Source organism: Coccinella septempunctata, chromosome 2 (assembly GCF_907165205.1).
Source record: "Coccinella septempunctata chromosome 2, icCocSept1.1, whole genome shotgun sequence".
In the NCBI taxonomy this organism is placed as follows: Eukaryota; Metazoa; Arthropoda; class Insecta; order Coleoptera; family Coccinellidae; genus Coccinella; species Coccinella septempunctata.
The window spans coordinates 18,949,634-18,970,550 of NC_058190.1; the positions used below are offsets into that span (position 1 = coordinate 18,949,634).

General features: G+C 36.3%; 2 protein-coding genes across 2 annotated transcripts in view; one reads left to right on the forward strand and one right to left on the reverse strand.

Annotated features, from left to right (window-relative positions):
- Positions 1 to 20,345, reverse strand: part of LOC123306412 — a 54,318-nt gene extending 33,973 nt beyond the window's left edge. The window contains exon 1 of the mRNA XM_044888396.1: positions 19,757 to 20,345. Within this exon, the coding sequence (XP_044744331.1) occupies positions 19,757 to 20,205 (449 nt within the window). The 5' untranslated portion in view covers positions 20,206 to 20,345. The remainder of the gene's footprint in view (positions 1 to 19,756) is intronic.
- LOC123306413 lies at positions 8,860 to 9,536 on the forward strand. Its single transcript, XM_044888397.1, has 2 exons — positions 8,860 to 9,110; positions 9,193 to 9,536. The coding sequence occupies exons 1-2, from the start codon at positions 9,052 to 9,054 to the stop codon at positions 9,449 to 9,451; spliced, it is 318 nt and encodes a 105-aa protein (XP_044744332.1). The 5' UTR covers positions 8,860 to 9,051; the 3' UTR covers positions 9,452 to 9,536.
- Positions 20,346 to 20,917: the final 572 nt, after the last annotated feature.

Genomic DNA, 20,917 nt, shown 5'->3' on the forward strand with positions numbered 1-20,917 from the left:
CTGTAGATCCTCTGAGCTGCTAGCGATGAGTGAACAGTCGTCTGCATATTGAAGTTCCGTGATAAACTTGGTACGGGTTTTTGCTCTGAGGCGCTTCAGGTTAAACAGGCCTCCATCAAATCTGAATCTTATCCCAACACCTCTTACGGGCATTCTCATGTCAGCAATTATCGATACAGCTATGGCGAAAATATTGAACAGTAAAGGCGATAATACGCAGCCTTGTTTTATTCCAGAGTTGGTTGAGAAATGGTCGGTTGTAGAGCCATTATGCTGTATTCTAGCGGTGTTGTTGGTATGAAGGCTTTTACACACTGCTAGGAATTTTTCGGGTACTCCAAGACGTGCCATGATTTTCCATAGCGCTCTCCGATTCACCGAGTCGAATGCCTTGCTTAAATCGATGAAGGCTGTATAAATCCTTGATTGTTGTTCACGGGCCTTTTCTTGTAGCTGTCGCAGTGTAAAAATTAGGTCCACCGTACCTCGATTTGGTCGAAAGCCGCACTGGGTTTCAGGTAAAAGCTTCTCTAAGAGTGGAACCAGACGATTAGCCATAATCTTCGAGAGAATTTTACCGGCCACATTAAGCAACGATATGCCCCTGTAATTGTTGCAATTCGACGTATCGCCTTTGTTCTTATAGAGGTTGATAACTAAAGCGTCTCTGAAGTCTTGTGGCACATCTCCCTGTTCCCAGATCTTGCGGAATAGTATTAGGAGACTATTGACAATGTCCTCATCCAAGGCTTTGAATATCTCCGCCGGAATGCCGTCTAGACCAGGTGACTTATCATTTTTCATATTTTTAATCGCGCTTATGATTTCCGACATTGAGATTTCGTCATCAAGCGATGTCATCGGACTATACGCGGGGAGCAGGTCTAAAATGGATAAATCCGAGTCGTTATTTTGATTCAAGACCTGTGAGTAATGCTCTTTCCATCTTTCGAGAATTTTTCTATCATCAGTTAGAATAGCTCCATGAGCATCTCTTATAGGAAAGCTAGTTTTTCTGCTTGGACCGTAAACAGTTTTAATAGCTTCGAAAAAACGCCTGTATTCATGGTTATCGGCGTAAGCTTGTATTTCCCTAGCTTTTTCTTTCCACCAGCTGTCCTTGATTTTTCTTATTTCTTGACGGACCTCGCGTTTTATGTTTATGAAACCTATTTGGGCTGCAACATCGCCAGGCTTGTTAATTGCGGTTTTCATCGCTTTGTGTTTTGCGTCCAAAAGGGGTGCGATATAAGTTTCGCTGTCGGCAAACCAGTCTGGGGATTTTCGGGAGCTTTCTGTGCCCAGTATTTCTTTCGCTGTATTTGTAAGGGATGACTTGAAACGGAGCCAATGAGTCTCAATGTCGTCGTTATAATCCGGTGGTGTTAGGCTATCTTTGACGGCAGCTGTGAATCTGTCCTATATTCTGACGAAGAATTACCCCCTTAATTTTTTGCAACTATTTCTATGGACCATGTTACCATGTGCCATACTTTATGATAATAAATTAATCTATGACTAAATTTTATTTCATTCAGAAAGAAACGTTCTATTTCTTGTGAAATCTTAACTTAATCGTTGCGTTGTAAAAATGATCTGGAAACTCGGGAACTGACACATCGATTCCCTAGGTCATAATAATTATGAGTACCTAGTTATTAGGACCAAAGTGTACAAATCTCAAAGTTACATTTTCACTGACACAAACATTTTCACGAGCATTTTCATTAATATTTTGAACTTAATAATTATGGTAAGGGCGGCAAAATTTGAATAGCCTACTGGCTGCAAATATGTAAATCCGCCACTGGTCGAAGATACCTTTAAGAATTGCAATGTTTTTGAAATTGGAGCTCTCCACCGGTTACTGTCTAAGAAAGCCTTCGGCCAATGCAGGGGCTAACGTGACAACTTTGAAGCGTCACGACCGTAGCAGAAAGATACCTAGACGAAACGGTGCATAACAAAATACAAATTCGAATGAACCGTCAGCGTTTTCCTTCAATTTAAATATCAATGAGAAATCTGCTTGTAATAGTTATCAATGACGGCTCGTCAGGGTATGCAGGGTCGGCCGGGCCGGGCCGACCCAAAAATAATCGAGAAATAGAAAATAATTATAATTATTTCATTCTTCGAAACTTATTCCAAATGATCAATTTCGATATGCAAATCTCGATTAATTCCCTAGTATAATGTACTACATCTTAATTCGATCAACATGACGCCCCAGTCGCCCTGAATTACTTTATTTCGAAGTTCTCTTTCCTTACGCTAAACACGCTAAGTCGGCCAGCCGCACCAGCCTAGCGAAACGCTTCAAGTTATGGTACCGTACAGCACCTACGTCGCACGCAGTTATCACCAAGTTGAACTGTACAAAACATCGTATTACGTCTCTGCTAGATACATACTTGGTCGGCCAGCACGGGTTGGGCCTTGCTATGGTTTGGGCGTTTAGTTTTCATATTTCTAGATTTCCTCATTGTCTATTGACTCTATTGCAAGATATCATATTATCAAATGAATAGTTAATCATTAAATATTATGTCTATTTTAGAAAAGAGCGTATTCGTGCAGTTTAAGAGTAGTTTAGTCAATGAAAATATAATATATCCCTAATTATAGTTAGATTTTTTGTTTATTAAATGAATATTTGAATTTTGAAAAAGGGTATTCGTACCGTATAAGAGTAGTTTAGTGATTTTTTGACCATAAAAATTCGTAATTCCTAGTGAATTTATAAGGGCACGGTGATTTCGAAGCTTCTTGAATACGCGTAGATCGGCCGGCCGAGCCTCGGAGTGGGGATATAAGAATCGCATCCGCATCGCTGTTCCCATATTGAATTGAATTAGGTCAGTGTCGTAGAATAAGAGAAAGTGGTGCACGTGCGTGTTTATCAGTTTTCTTCAATTCATTTCGTAAATTTTGATAATCTGAGTGGATTCTAAATTTCTTGGATTGTTGAATAATTGGAGTGGTTGCAAATCGAAACAAACTTTGCATCTTGTCACAAAATCATATGACAGTAGAAGGAGGAATGGTGAAATAAAGAAAGGAAAAATTAGCACATTATCACTCAAAATCAAAGTTGTAGATGTGTTTCAGTGAACTTAAAATTTTGATTCGTATTGACGTTGATGTTTTGTGTTGTAATAAATTTGTTATCGGTATTTACAGAAAGACCCCGAAGAAGAATAAAACTATTATTCAAAAGCTTGGCAAAAACAAAGCAGTGTAGTACATTATTTCTCCAAAAACAAGCCTAAACTTTTATACACTGCGGTTGTATAAAGAAAATCAGATTATATCTGCAGGGTGGGACATAAGTCTGGAATAAAATTAATGTTTCTTCAATATTGATCAACCACTCAAAATGCACTTTCAGTTCAGCTCGAGACGTCGAAGCGACTAGACGCGTTGAATTATACCAGTGCGATACGTCATTTTTCAAAGAGAAAGTGGAATAGAAAGTCGAAGTGAAAGTATACACTAGCGAAGCTACGGAATTTTTGATTCCGTCTGTGAAGTTTGTGTAGGTTGTATACGTGTATGTGTTATCGGGATTTTTTTTCGTTAAAAAAGTTGATGTTCATTTGCGGAGTCCAGGTTTCGATCGATGGTTCTGCAGAAAACATCAGGTGAGCTCATTTTTCGTATCTTTTTCCTGATTTTTCTCATAGCGCAGAAAATGTTTGATGAGTCGTTTTGTTTTTATGCATGAGATATATTTTTCTTCTTGTTCTCGAAAAAATTTCATTTCAAATTGCTTTGAGTAGTATAGTAATTGTAAATTTGATTTTAAAATGTCTGACCATTCGGACTGCGATTCCGTAATGGAAGAAGACGCGTTAGAAACCGCTAATGTCGTGTCCGAACACGATATTTTGAGAGAGGAGAACGCAAGTTTAAAAGCGAGGGTGAATGAGCCAGATAGATGCGTATCTAGCTCAGTGGCTGAGATTTAAAATTTCAGAGGAGGAAAATAAGGAAAGTCCTTACTCCAAAGCACTCAAACAGAACACTGTTTCGAAAAATGTCCAAGAAGTGACCTTACCGGTTCAAAAACAGAAGATGGAGGTGGTCAAAACCCCTCGAAACAAAATTTCCCCACCCGCCAAAAGAGTGAGAAAGGATAGCTCCTCGTCCAATGAAGACTCGCACAAAAAAAGAGTCTTGGAAACCCCAGCCCCACAGAAAACCACTCCAGTGGAGGAGAGACGAGAAAAAATCCCCCCAGTCACCCTGAGAGGTACGTCAGAATGGACGTTAATTTCGAACGCGTTTATGCGAAACGGCATTACCTATAGCAGAGCGACAACTGTGAAGGACGGAATTAGGGTCGTCCCACAAACCCCACAAGATCACCGAAGGATGACTGAATTCCTCCACAAAATCAACAGAGTTTTACACTCTCCAACGAGATGAGGAGAAAATTTACGCGGTAGTGAGATACCTACCGCTGGATGCAGATATCCCGACGATCCTTGACGACCTCAAGGATCAAGGGATCGTCGATGCTGAGATCATAAGGATGACCTCAAATATAACAAAGAGGCCGATGCTCTTATTGCTGGTTAAAACCCAGAATAAGGGTATCTTCGTGGCTCTACAATATAAACTGTGTTGTTGAACCTAAGAGAAGGACGACCGGGCCTGGACAATGTTATCGATGTCAACGATATGGACATGCCCAAAGTAAGTGCACTTTTCCATGGAGGTGCGTGAAATGCTCGGCAAATCACAGCACTTAGGAGTGCACGCTCACCAGGGAGAACGAGAAGCGAAATTCTTGTGTTCTCTGTGGAGAGCAAGGACATCCAGCCAGCTACAAGGGATGTAGCGAATGGAAATTGGTCACTAAAAAGACCAAGAGATCGCCAAGATCGAACCAAACCAGCTCGAGGCCAACACAAAATACTCCGAAGCCAGCCCAAAACTCTTCGGAAGTGAAGAAACCCCAGGAAACTGCAACCAAAGCAGTCAAAGAGACGAAGAAACCAGAGAAAAAGACGGAAAAGGCAAAACCGTCAAAAAAGCCGAAACCAGGAAAGGAATTTCTGGAATCACTGAGGAACTGGACAAGTTCACGAAAAACCTCCTCAGCATGATGATGCAGAATCTCAAGAAAGAGATTGAGAAGAAGATGCAGCAAATTATTAAGAATATTTAATGGCTGATACGACGATAAAGAACAATCTCATAATCGTCTCTTGGAACGTCGAAGGATTTAGAGCCCGCAGACCCGAATTCGAAGAACTGATTGAAGAGAAGAGACCGGATGTCATAGCTCTCCAAGAATCAAAACTTAACCCCAACGTTCGGATAGCGTTTCCCAATTACGATATCTACAGAAATGATAGACCTAACAGCACAGGTGGTGTTGCTATACTGGCTAGAAGGAATATGGATCACCATTTCGACCAAATATTCAATGGTCAAGAAGTAGAAGCAATATCGATAATTGTGGATACCAATCGTGAAGATTATTTCGACTTATAAATCACCGGATAAGGACATAAGGAAGAGGATTTAAAAATGCTACTAGAAGGAAGTCATCCGATCATAATAATTGGTGATCTTAACTGCAAATCGCAGGAATGGAACAGTAGGGTGGAAAATACCAACGGGAGAAGACTGAAGATTTATGCTGAAAAACTTAATGCAGTTGTGATAGGACCTGATATACCGACTGTAATATACTCAATATAGACTAATTTGATTAACAAGATCTTTATTAAATCGCTCGACAATTACAACTGATGAGATCTGCACATGTTACCCCCTTTCAGACTGTCTAAAGGTAGTGGGGCAACCACATTGCGCACATCTAAGAATCATCACACATAAATCAATACAATACATTTTTCCACCCCTCAATTCAAATTAATACAATAATTAAATATCCATATTATTATTGTTATTTTACAATCATCATCAACTAAATACTAGGTTAACTACAAATAATATGAGATCAACAAAAATTAAGAAGCTTGATAGCGTTCAGGTGGCTTAGCCACACGCTTGGGTCTAGTTTGTACAATTTCATTAGTAACAGTTGTATTATCATTGTTGGGAGTCACTGTTTCAGCAACTGTACTCTTATTCGGATAACTTATATCTGGTAGGGATTTTTTCAATTGATTTGCATGTCTTTTCCAATTTTTCCGGAAATATACACAAGAAAAGTTACTCTACCAATTTTCTTCTGAATGTTGCCTTAAATCCAGGTTGGCTTATTTTGATCGCCATAATCTTTTACTAAAACAGTATCACCAACTAAGAACTGGACATGGTTATTGATTTTGAAATATTTCTTTTGTCTATCTTGAGCTTCTAAAACTCTATTTTGCAATACACTAGACGGTTTATACAGTATGGAATCAAACCTTGTGCTTATATTACGACCAAACATAATTTTTGCTGGAGTTTCTCCAGTCGTACAGTGCTTTGTAGTACGATAGTCCAACAAGAATCTGCAAAGAACTGTATTCGTGTCCACAGGGTATCCTTCAACAAAAGCCTTTTTCAAAGAATTTTTGAACAACTTCACAGAATTTTCGGCAGCACCATTAGATTGTAGATGAAATGGGGTTATCGTTTTGTGTGAAATATTATTGTTGGTTAAGAACAATTCGAAGTCAGAGGACTTGAAATATGTGGCATTATCCGAAACTAAGGTTACTGGTAAACCGAACCTTGCAAAAATTTGTCTCAAAATTTTTATTGTTGTTTCTGTGTTAGTAGGAGAAGTCTCAAAAACTTCGGGCCATTTCGAATGGGCGTCGAGTATAATTAAATAATATTTTCCTGCGATTGGTCCCAACTAGTCAATATGCAATCTCTCCCACACTTCCTTTGGCCAAGACCAATTGGCCAGAGGGAACTTTGGAGGATTACCGGCAACTTTGGAACAACTATGACACTTTTTAACCGTATCTTCGATTTTTTTGTCTAAATTTGGCCACCAGAAGTGCGATCTAGCTATATTTTTCATTTTAACCATCCAAAATGTGTTTGATGAAGAGATTTTAAGAACACCGATCGTAGCTTGCTCGGGATAATAATTCTATGGTTCCAATAAAGACAATTATCAACCACCGAGAATACAAAGCGTCTAGAAAAAAACGGTTTAATATCTACATCATTGATATATCTAGGCCATCCTGTTTTCACTAACCCAATTATTTTAGCAATTAACTCATCCTGTTTCGTTTCGCGTACAATTTGATTATAGTTCATAGGTAATTCATCACTATTTGATAAAAAATTGCAATAGTTTACCGCTTTTTCCTCGATACTCAGAGTATCGTTTTCTAAATGATTCTTTAATAGCCTGGATAACGCATCTGCATTATTTTTTTTCGATTCGACATATTCTATTTCATATTGATAGTTAGATAGTATCACGGCCCAACGTCTAAGTCTGTTGGCCGAAAATTGTGGAATGGGTTTATGCTGACAAAAAATTGAGATCAATGCTCTATTGTCTGTTACTAATTTGAATTTATTTGCGTGTAAATACTGACGAAATTTCAATACCGCGAATATTATCGCCAAACCTTCTTTTTCTATGTGGGAATAATTTTTTTCACTGTTGGAAAGTGTTCTAGAAGCGAAGGCAATTGGCCTATCTATCCCTGTAGGAAGAATATGGCTCAACACAGTCCATACGGAGTCCAACTCCGTATGGACTAGCATGAACTGTCAGTTTTATTTTCATAAGAGGGTCCAAATGTACTAGAACTCGAGGAGAAGCTAAGAAGGATTTAATCTGCTAGAAAGCTTTTCGACAATTGTCAGACCAATCCCATTTTTGGTCTTTTTTCAATAACTCATATAACGGATATAATATAGTTGACAAATTTGGGATGAATCTACCATAGTAGTTCACCATTCCCAAGAACGATTTGAGTTCACTCACATTGGTTGGTGCTTCCGCATTTTTAATAGCTACTGTCTTTGATTCACTGGTATGCAAACCTTCCTTATCAATTATATAACCTAGGTACTCAATACTATCCTGAAAGAATTTGCATTTAGGACGACTTACTTTCAAACCTGAATTTTTTAAAATTGTTAAAACTACTCTCAATCTTTCCAAATGTTCATTATCATCTTTTCCAGTTATCAACACATCATCCAAAAATACTACGACACCCTCTAAACCAGTGAAAAGCGATTCCATTATTTTTTGAAACTTAGCAGGTGCTGACGCAATTCCGTATGTTAATCTATTGTACCTGTATAAGCCCTTATGAGTAACAATTGTGGTGAGCTCTTTAGAACTTTCATCTAAACCTATCTGTTGGTAAGCATCAGACAGGTCCAGTTTTGAAAATTTTACTCCACCCTGTAGACAATTGAACAGATCATCAATTCTCAGCAGAGGATGTTGGTCAACTTCAATATGCGGGTTGATAGTTACTTTGTAGTCTCCACAAAGACGCAATGATCCATTTTTCTTCAATAATGGTACGACTGGAGTTCCCCATTCGCCATAATCAACTGGATACAGGACAAGAATTCACGCAGGAGCAAATCGTTGATTTCATTTTTAATTGATTTTGTTTCAGAGATTGGGAGTGAAAGCCCTAAAAGGTTTGTGAAGAGATGGATACAGGACACCTGAAGAAACAATTCTATTGATTTCGTCTTCTATTTGGGATTTTAAAACCTAAGGTACAGGTCTAGCTCTATAAAACTTAGGGTTAACATCACTATCCTTCAGGTTAATAGTTACAACTCCTTTTGAAAACTTTCCTAACCCATCAGAAAATACCTCAAAAAATTCATTGACTATACCTTCAGCACTATCATTCACGAAATTCACATTGTCTACAATTCCCATAATCAGGTCGATTCTGTTTGGAAATAGTAATATAGTTATAGGAAAGATATTGCTATCACAGCAAAGTTTGAAAAACTGGTATTCTAATCATTGATTTTGAGCAATATGATCTGTCAATTTTTAGAAGATCTTGTTATTTCAGTTTGCTATATCAGCAACGTCATTTTAGTACTTGCTATTTCATAACAAAGTTGAAAATGGCACTGAATCCCTTGTTTTTACATTTCTTCCAAGTGTTAGAATATTTAGAAAATAGGTAATTATAATTATAAGTAATTATAAACATGCTTCATTTCAGTAACTTTTTGGAAACCTTCACTTGAACTTTTCATTTATAGAGAAAATATGAGACTACAATTTCGATATATAAGGGACACCAGTAATCCATTTGAATTGCCTGATGAAAAGTTTCTGAAACTGTTTCGCTTGAATAAGGAAGCAACATTTAGCTTGATAGAAGAGTTGCGTGGATTGGTTGAGGAACCGACCAGAAAAGATACAGTTCCTTTTTACCTACAAGTGAGTGAAAATCCATTGAGAAAAAGTATGAAGGATTCTATTTTTTTAGGTTTTCGCAAGTCTTATCTTCTTCAGTAGTGGTAGCTACCAAACTAATATTGGTGAAGACCTAAATATTGGAATAAGTCAGCCTGCTATGAGTAGAGCAATTAATAGAATCAGCAATCTTTATTTGTTGGCAAGTTATATTAAATTCCCAACAAGTGAAATTGAAATAAGAAATGCTAAGGAAGGGTAAGTTTTTTAGTTCTTTTCTAATTAGCGATTTAATTTCTGACTACGAAAATTTCAGATTCCGAAATGCAAATTTAAATTTTCCTAATACAATAGGTACAATTGATTGTACCCATATTGCAATAGTTTCCCCAAAAATTGATGACCCGATTCAACCAGCAGTTGCATATATCAACAGAAAGGGATTTCATAGTATAAATGTTCAAGCTGTGAGTCTAAACTTAGTTATCAAAAACTACTATAACCTAAATCAAATGTATCAAAAACTACTATAACCTAATCAAATGTATGAGAAAAAAAATTTTCGCCAATGAAAGCTGACTAAGCATTGAGCAATAACCATTCCAAAGAGTTTTTTGGAAATCTTAAACCAATATTCCAGGTTTTTGATGCCAATCTGATGATTACAAATGTTAATGCTCAATACCCTGGATCTGCCCATGATGCAGCTATTTGGAATGTATCAAAAATACAACATCATATGAGAAGGAAATATGGTGAAGGCAGAAGAAATTGCTACCTTCTAGGTGATTCTGGCTATCCAATTCAACCATGGTTGTTGACACCAATTCTCAACCCTCAACCAAATAGTCCAGAAGGGCGCTACAATATTGTGCATCGTCGTGCAAGAAATGTTGTTGAAAGAGGCTTTGGTGTTTTGAAAGGTCGTTTTAGATGTCTTCGAAAAGACAGAGTTCTTCACTATAGCCACCTCAAAGCAGCCCGCATCATCTGTTCTTGTGCAGTTTTGCACAATATTTGTAGACAACATAATCTGCTAGAAGATTTTGAAAATGATGATCACAATGAAAATATAGAGAATGCTGTGGAAAATGATATGAACTTGATGAATGGTATGGTTATTAAAGTTGAAGAAATTTAGTATAATTGCTAATGTGAATGTTGTTTAGTCTTCAGACTCATCTCACAGACCAGAAAGATTGAAGTTATGGAGATAATTTTTTTTTATCATTTCTTACATTGGTACTGTTTTAGATAATGATGACCTTGCAGAAGGAAGATTTGTGAGAAGCCAAGTGATTCAGGAGATGTTTGAATGAAATTATGATACCTACTTGAGTAGTTTAATGTATAAAACAAAATATGAAAATAAACTTCACAGCTATTGTAACACAAAAATTTATTAATCTCACTAATATTTCGACAATTATTAACACATAACTACAAAGAAACAATAATGCAAAAAATGATAAGGTTAATCCATTTTGAAGCATTTCAATGAATCAGCCATTTTTGAAATGGCCTCAGCAAGGTTAGAAATTGCAACAGCCATTTCACTCACTGACTGAGCCATTTACTCTGTACTCTGGCTATATAATTCAGCAGATTTTTCTAACTTCGATGAGGAGCTGGTCACTGTCTTCTTTGGTTTTGATTTCACTTGCCTATTGAATGTTCTTTTCACGGATTGCAAAGGCGAATCTAAGACAAGATGATTCAGAACATTTGTTTCTGGAATCTCCTCATTTATAATAAATTCTAAATTATTAATATCTAGATTTTGTGGTTCTGCAAGTTCTGGAATTTGTTTATGAATTTCATCTTCATCATGATCTGGATCGACTTCTTCAGGGGCCCCTGGACATCCAATGATGTGTACCCAACCAAAAACTGATATCAGTCTATTTTGTATGTCATTCAGGTCTCCACATATGTATCTTCCACCACCTGTCTGAGAAATGGCTTTGATAATCTGACGAGCCTTCTTTTTTGTTTTAGATTTCCATTCATAAAGAAACTGAAAAGGATATATCAAAAAATACAAAGGGGTAAACACATATACATAAATAGGACTCATTTAAGTACTTACAGTTTTCCACTGTTTTTTCAATTTTCTAGCTCCATTGGGAGAATCATTAAGAAGGTCTGTTAGTTAATTCCATTTCCGATCTAATTCTTCTGTATTCAATGGGTGGCTTTTCCCAGATATAAGAATTGGGTTTTTTTCTAGGAAATTGACTATCAATTCCATCTGACTTTTTGTTGTTTTCTTATTTCTAGACATGATGCACAGTTCAATCAAAAACTCACAATCCAAATACCGAATAAAACATAAACTGAAAAGTGTCCATGATATTCTTTGACTAAACACAACTTATTCTTATTTAATATATAACATAAAATACACATAAAATTATCACATAATTCTATACTCTATATTTATAGTTCTATGAGAATTACGTGTTCTTTTCTATGAAATGGCAATTTTACCCTTTTAAACAGTGTTGTCAGCTCAAACATTCGAATATTTTCCCACAATATTGCTATGGCCAAAACTCATAACCAATCTTGCGTGAAACGGTGAAACAGAATATTTGTTCGCTCAGTCATATTGTTATATTTTATAATTATAACAATGTTGTAGATTTAGCAATGTTATAACAAGATACGAACAGAATCGACCTGATTGTATGTTATTAAAAAATCTCTTGCAACTATTGGCGGACCTCCATTTTTGAAAACATAAAAATCTATTCATAAACTTTTTAGGGTTTTCACTCCCAATCTCTGAAACAAAATCAATTAAAAATGAAATCAACGATTTGCTCCTGCGTAAATTCTTGCACTAATTTGTCAGGAGCAAATTAACTAGAAAAAATTGTTGCCTGACAATGAACTCAAAATAAATAACGTTGAAATTATAATTCTTCGTAACGTTTCGGAGTCTATATCAGACTCCTTCATCAGACGGAAAAATCTACTTTTGAAAATCTTCTGAATTGTCGCTTTTTGTCTGACATTAATTGTCAACACACAGAAACAGAGACTGCACAGAAACGTTGATTCATTTAATTTTGAAATTACCGGATGACAGTTCTTTCTTTAGTAAATTGATCCAAATATGATCTATTCCTATCGAACAATTTGCCAAATTATTATCTTGATCTAATAGAATACACGTAGACTCTTTAATTTTTCGTTTAAAATGGTCTGGTTCTGTCATTAAAATTTTAGTGTTGTCCCAATCCATCATGTGGTCTCCCGTATTAGAACAAATGTGATCTGCGATTTGTGATCGATTAATTTCTCTATTTTTAATATTATTTTTATGTTCGCGTTTTCTTATTTCTAGAGGTCTGGACGTTTCACCTGTATAAGTTTTACCACAAATACAGGGTATGTTGTAAATACAATTTTTTGATTTTTGTTTTTCGTTCAAAGGTTTAGTTTTTGTTAATATAGATCTCAAATCATTTTGCGTTTTAAAAATAGATAGAGCTAATTTAATTTCATCTACACCCGAAATTAGAAATAATGAAGTTGACTTCATTAAACATTTTCTTAGGGATAATCAATACCCAAAAAATTTTATTGAAAAAACAATATTAAATTTAGAGAGAAAAATGACTAACCAAAATCGTAATAATGATCAGGAACAACCAACAAACCGTCAAGAACAACCAAATTTGTTGAATGTACTTCCTTATGTTAATGGCCTTTCAGAAAAAATAAGAAGAATCGGTTCGAAGTTCAACATACGAACTGTTTTTAAAACGCAAAATGATTTGAGATCTATATTAACAAAAACTAAACCTTTGAACGAAAAACAAAAATCAAAAAATTGTATTTACAACATACCCTGTATTTGTGGTAAAACTTATACAGGTGAAACGTCCAGACCTCTAGAAATAAGAAAACGCGAACATAAAAATAATATTAAAAATAGAGAAATTAATCGATCACAAATCGCAGATCACATTTGTTCTAATACGGGAGACCACATGATGGATTGGGACAACACTAAAATTTTAATGACAGAACCAGACCATTTTAAACGAAAAATTAAAGAGTCTACGTGTATTCTATTAGATCAAGATAATAATTTGGCAAATTGTTCGATAGGAATAGATCATATTTGGATCAATTTACTAAAGAAAGAACTGTCATCCGGTAATTTCAAAATTAAATGAATCAACGTTTCTGTGCAGTCTCTGTTTCTGTGTGTTGACAATTAATGTCAGACAAAAAGCGACAATTCAGAAGATTTTCAAAAGTAGATTTTTCCGTCTGATGAAGGAGTCTGATATAGACTCCGAAACGTTACGAAGAATTATAATTTCAACGCTATTTATTTTGAGTTCATTGTCAGGCAACAATTTTTTCTACTTAATTTGCTCCTGACAAATTAGTGCAAGAATTTACGCAGGAGCAAATCGTTGATTTCATTTTTAATTGATTTTGTTTCAGAGATTGGGAGTGAAAACCCTAAAAAGTTTATGAAGAGATGCAAAATCCTCCCAAAATAAATTTCAATCGATACATAAAAATCTATGTTATTTTTGATATTTCTGAATTCCACGTTTGCACGAAAAATTCCCAACGGTTTTACTTTGGTACCATTATAGAAATGCAAACATTGGTTAGAAGACTTCAACGTATGATCATGTGCGTAAAGCTTCGAAAATACATTTTCAGACATGCAGGAAACACCAGCCCCTGAATCGATTTGGCAAACAATTTTATGAGATTCTATATTTACTTCAATAGTAAAAGGGGTGTTTGCCATTTTCTCATTTATATTATATAATTGAAGATCATCCAAGTCATTGTTCAAAAGGTTACTTTTGTTCTCAACATTATTATCACTTCGCAAATAATTATTTCTTTTTCGTTTTTGGGGACAAACATTAGATAAATGACCCTGAACTTTGCAAAAATTACAAAAATATGATCGAAAATAACACTTATTTTTGCGATGTCCTTGTTTACCACAAACTGCGCAACTCTCCCTGTCCTGCACAGGATGATGGCCTTCTGCTTGATGACGTTTTCCTTCGTCACTCTTGTTATTGCGTTTGCGTATATGATGTAACGGCTCCGACTTGACTTCAAGACCTCAAATCTGGTAGCTCTGAAGACTCAGAAAAATCTACAGAACAAAAAGAGAAGAAGACAAGAAGAAACTGAATAAGCATAGTCAGATATTGAAAAATGCTTTAACAGAACTGCGTAATAGCAGATGGCACCAGAGATTAAGGGAACTGAATACAATAGATCACTCGGCTTGGAAAATGCAAAAACGCTTACGACGAGAACAGACAGTTATACCTCCACTGCATGGAGCAAACGGAATGGTATATACGAGACTTGAAAAAGCCGAAGCACTTGCCGACTCAATTGAGAGAGAAGAGAGAATAAACTACAGAAATGATGATGACAATGAAGATCTAGAAGAAGAAGTATAGGCTAACGAAAAATTGATGATCGAACCACCGGAAACCGAAATCATTCCAAAACCGGCTTCACCAACAGAGATCAAAGAGATCATAATGAAATTGAAAAACAGGAAAGCGCCGGGAGAAGATAGGATAACGAATAGGATAATGAATTGAATGTTGAAGAAATTGCCTAGAAAAGGAATAGCAGCCTTGACGAATATTACAAACGGAGTAATGGGGACCGAATACTACCCAAAGAGATGGAAAACTGCACAAATGATAGTTTTCAACAAGCCTGGAAAGGAACGGAAATTTCCTCAAAATTATAGACCAATCAGCCTACTATCAGCACTAGGGAAAATCGTCGAGAGGATTATCGTTAAAAGGCTGAATGAGGAAACAGAAATGTTGAAGATAATTCCACCCGAACAATTTGGATTTCGACGAGAACATTCGATCGAACTCCAATTGCTACGGCTCATAGAATACGTCACCGAAGGAATGCAGACCAAACAGGCCACAGGATTGGTTCTGATGGATATCGAGAGAGCTTTTGATAGAGTATGGCACGAAGGCCTAATCTACAAGATGAAAAAAGCAGGATATTCGACCAAGCTATGCAAGATTATAAGGAACTATCTGAGGAATAGAAACTTTTATGTGAAGATAGATGGAGCAACCTCTCAAACCAGACAATTGGAAGCGGGAGTGCGTCAAGGATCGGTACTTGGACTTCTGCTTTACGTAATATACGTTTATGATATCCCGAAGAATGCTAGAAATATGCTCACCTTGTACGCAGATGACACGGGAATAGCGTTCAGACATCGGCGCCCAGAGATCATACACCAGAGACTGCATGAAGCCATAGATGCATTACTCAAATGGTGCATCAAATGGAAAATTCAAATCAATGGAAGGAAGACTCAAGCAATATTACTGCAAAAGAGAAGATTGAGGATGGAAGAAAACCTTGAAGTTGATGGAGAAGAGGTTGAATGGAAAAATGAAGCAACATACCTAGGAGTGAAGCTTGACAGAGGACTTGCATGGAAAAACCACATCAAATGTGCAGTTGATAAAACAAAAGCCGCAATGAGTAGACTTTATCCACTCATAGGCAGAAGAAGTCATATGAATAAGAACATCAAGTTGACGATGATTAAAACTATCGCGCGACCACAACTCACTTATGGATCGGCGGCATGGGGCTTCGCAGCCAAGACCCAGATCAAGATAATACAGGCCACTGAGAATAAACTCCTTAGAATGGCGATAGATGTACCCTGGTTTGTTAGGAACAAACAAATCTACAAGGACTTGGAATGGGAACCAGTTACAGAATTTATGAAGAGAAAGGCGGAAAGGATATTCGACAAAGCCAAACAATATCCAAATGAGGAACTACGAAGATTAGTCGACTACGATCCAACGGAAGAAGCTAGAAGGTCAAGAACCTACCACCGAAGACCGAGAGATCAGTTAAGGATTTAAATGTAACCAAAGAAGAGCTTAACCTATAAAAGCTATAGGCAGCATACAACTATCAACACGACTATGATCGTGTGAGAGTCCAGAAACCATAAGAGTCAATCGGTTAATAGGCAAAATGCCCGGAACCTATAAAGAAGCAGTTAAGGATTTTTAGTGGGTCTCGAGCTCAAGAGAGTGAGAAAGCCCACACTTGTTCCCCCTCAGGAGAGGGTGGTTCGTCTGATTTGCAGATTTTCTCCCAAAAAAAAAACTCAAAATGAAGACGCTGAAACTGAAACCCACCAATTGCTTTTCAATTAACTTTTTCTTCTATCTATTAATAGTTTCTCAACCAATAACTTAACATTAAGATGCTGAAAAACATGTCAATTGAGTTCTGATTGCACTTATTTTTGGGACATAAAATTGAATATTCCGTGTTTTCATTTCCAGTTATTGGTTGAAAAAATAGATACTAATTTTATTCCAGGTTATTCCCTGTATATCCTGGGTCGGGTCGACCCACACCTTATGGGCACGTGCCGTCACTGATAGTTATAAATAAATGGAACGCTACTTCGAATATGAACGTGAGTTATAGGCCATAACTCACTAGTGAGGTGCTGATTAGTGATGTTAAGCCGGTTTGGTGTGCCACTAGAGCCAAAGAGTATCAACAAGAGGATTTACTCTATCATTTTGGCCGGTTGCGTTTCAATGCCCTTGAATGTTCCTTGGTTTAGTGGAGGGACGAAAACGAAAGCAGATGTTCGTTCTGTTCGCAAGTCCCAATCTGATTGGTCGCCCAGATTCTCGTTTGACTATAGTGAATCTGAGCGCAGTATTGCTGGCGCGTAGCGTCTCCCCACTTCAAGGTTAAAATTCCATGCATTCGATCTTCCCTTGTAAATCGGCGAAGTGAAACCTCTTGTTGTTACTCTTTGCTAGAGCTACCCACGGATCAAGGACGAAACTCCCAGCCTGTTTCAGAATCTATGCGAATGTTTCTGAAACATTTCCTTAGTATGTTAAGTAATACTGCACTTAGAAAAAATTAACGTTGAAAATAACATACACTAATGTTTCAATATTATATTAATTAAAGAACTCGTAGATGTTTCTGAAACATCTCTTGCCCTATAAATGAAATGTTTCATGTTGCAAGTGAAATGTTTCAGCAATATCACTGTTTAGTGGGTGAGTTATGAACTGATTACCTAATTTTATAATATACATATTTTCGTTAAATTCATTAGCATGTTTTCATTCTTGCCAGGCTTTTGAATCATTTTATTTTGAGAAATCTGTTCGAAAAATCATCAGAAACAACTAAACTGACCTAAACTGCAATAAAATTAAGGCAGGTCATTTAAAATTGAGGTTAGAATTCCCGATTACAGAAATCCACAATTTACTTCTAGCGATCGCAGCGACACACTTATTTTACCAAATAAGAGAATCGGATCCAATCGGAGGCGATCGCTCTCCTTTTCTCTACTCTTCATACTCAATACTTACCCGAATTCCGCGAATCAAAATCTTACATGGAGGACAATCACCAACTCAAATTCGATTTTCCACACCCACCAAGAAGTCAATAATTCTGGAATGGAATATACATAGATACAGGGGGTGCTGGGGCCCGGCTTGACTCTTGCAGCATGGGAGAATTAACATTTATTTAATTCATGCATACGAAAGATTCACGAATATAAAAAATATCAGAGCGATCATAATTATTTATCAGTACCTATTGCTCGCCAAGACGAGGAACGAAAATTTTTCTATAGAAATGAGCCAGTTAACAGTTCATTTCAAATCGACACGCACTAAAAATCGAACCCTTTTAGGGTTTATGAGTTTATTATCGCCTTCAAAATGATTACTTTCATTATTGCACTAGGAGGACGTCTACATCCCAGAGAATCAATGACTTCTGCAAGCCCGATTTTATTTATTATTTTCCTTTATCTATCCGCCTTGCCGCCCTGGGTTCTGACATCTGTGATTTTTGGATTCCTCATCGGTATATTACACTTACCCCATGCAAATTTTTTTGTATGTTCCCCCACGCAATTTCAATGGTAAAGTTCAAATTATTGTCAAAAAACTCTGAGTTATCCACAGAAATAGTATGTGCTGTGCTTACTGTGTTTCATTGAAACTTCAATTTATATGTGAGGACAGTTTGAAAATATCGGTTCAAAGGATTTGAGACAACCGTACAAAGATCTCAAGTCAACTTTCCTTTGACTCTGAACAGTTGCTGTGATACTGAGCTAGTTGGTCTAGCAGAAAATTTTATTCTTCGGACCTTTCGAACTCTCTTCACCAAGAAATAGTCTCTTTTAGGCACACATTCAGTGACGAAATTGATGCAGATGTTTGCATGTATGACTTGGCAAAACTTAATTTGCAATAAGATGATGTCTCAAACGAGAATGTCAAGTTGTGCAATTTTGTTCATTGAAAATGCAATTGCAAGAAAATTAGATTCGAAGGAAATAATTTCTGTATTGCCCAATCAGAAACCAACAAGAGTTAATTTTTCCAGTTGACCTGTTCTGGTATGTTTTTTCATTTATTTCATTTCGATTCATTTTCTTTCTTTTTTTTAATATGAATTATATTCCCAATATTTATATACTTTATTCTATTTATTTATATTGAATTATATTCATGAATTAATGAAAGCTTATGTATTAAAGTTATGATTTTCAATTTTTCACCTCATTATATTTTTATTAATATAAATTTCTTTGTCCTTCAGTTCTTGACCCTCCTCCAGACTGAATCTCTAAATTTAAATTCACTCAACTAATACCCCCTAATAGAGAACTCAAAAATAATTGATGGAATGGGCCCCCGGTGCTATGGTTTGAGGCAGGGCCCAGACCAAACTTGCTATGCCCCTGAATCATGATCATTATTCATCAAATCAATGATGAACAAACACAACAACTTACAACAACGAAAAACGAACATCAATCTATAGTCAACAAAATGGGCCATCACTCATCAAAGTCGGACTATGCTTTCCACAAGGTGTTTAAAAATTGGTCAGAAAAGAACTGCAGACAGTGAAACATTGAAAACTTCATCTTCAACTATCAATAACAAAGACAAGATCACCATATTTTTTCGACGAATTTTTTAACACCTTGTGGAAAGCATACTTTGGCTCCTGTTTACTTTAGCGCCCACCTTGGATTTTTGTCTTCGATTTTTTCAAAAATTTCAATGAATTAGAATGTTTGTATTCAGAGAAGTCGATGAGTTAACGTTTGTTTTGGACACACGTATTTAAAAATCACTACTAAGTCGAACAGAAGTAGATGGAGAGATCAGCTTCGATACTAGACCTTTAGGTCACAGTGCACTGAGACCCCATTTATAACTATCAACTACAAAAAATCAATTATTCAGAAATAATCTAAGTCACTAATCGAATCTACAGTTAGTAGTTAAAAATATGGTCATAGTTTCAAGCAATTACCTCAAAGCATTATGCTGGTATTTAAGGGCATCTTTCACATGAGCTTCTTCAAAATGTCCCGCAGCCAAAATGGGTATTTTGATTCTACAAACTTCTTTAGGGCAAAGTGGAGTTGGTCCAAATAATATGAATATTTCACTCACGGTATTTTTGGAAAGTTCTTTGGCTAATTCATTCATAATATCTTCCAGGCCATCATAAAGCTTTGAAGCTATTCTATATTGGTTTTCTATTTTGAATTGATAAGTCCCATTAGATTGTATTCCTTCAGTTACATTAACACGATTTCGTCTTCTGTTGACAGAACTTTTCAACCACGTGTAAGGATATGGTATTTGAGATTTTTGATATAGCAGGCTTTTCAGAAACTGTTCTACTAACGACGCACATGATAGAGGTGTGAGGATATAGTCTGATATATTCACTTCAATCACCAAATTTTGTTCCATGATGAAAATAAGTATATTATAGCTGAACACTGTTGAATGAGGAATTGAATACTTAAGAACACTAAATTATAAAAGGTGAAATTTTACTCTGCTATAAATACCACTAACATAATAATTCTGTTCATTCAAACAGATATATATATATAATCACAGATTACAGAGTAGAATATAATATATAATCTAGGACCTATCTAACATACACATTTTAGGTTCTAAACATAGACAATCTAAAATTTCTGCTTCTGCGTAATGCCAAAGAGTAAGTTGGTTACTCTTTGCTAATGCAGGAGCCTGCTCTATAATCTTTGGCAGGAGCGACTGAAAACAGCAATTAGGGAATCCAGACGCATTGAACTAAAGAAAGTTCGTCCAGACCAAAGAGTATCAACAAGAGGATTCACTCTATCATTTTGGCCGGTTGCGTTTCAGTCCAGACGTGACTTTCAAAGGTGCGACTAGAAACAGCATTGAAATCCAACGTTGCCACATTGTGCGCAATTTTTGATTGACATTGACAGCACAGAGATCTTGATAGACGTCAAACTATGTAAACATAAAACATAATTTTGAATATTAGAGAGTTGAAGTGCGCACAGAACGTTAGCCTGAACGTAAACGTTAACGTGAGAAATAACGTCAGATATAACGTTTACGTGTTGTAATGAAATTTGAGTTGAAGTGCTGTCATCATGAAACGTCAGACGTTAAACAT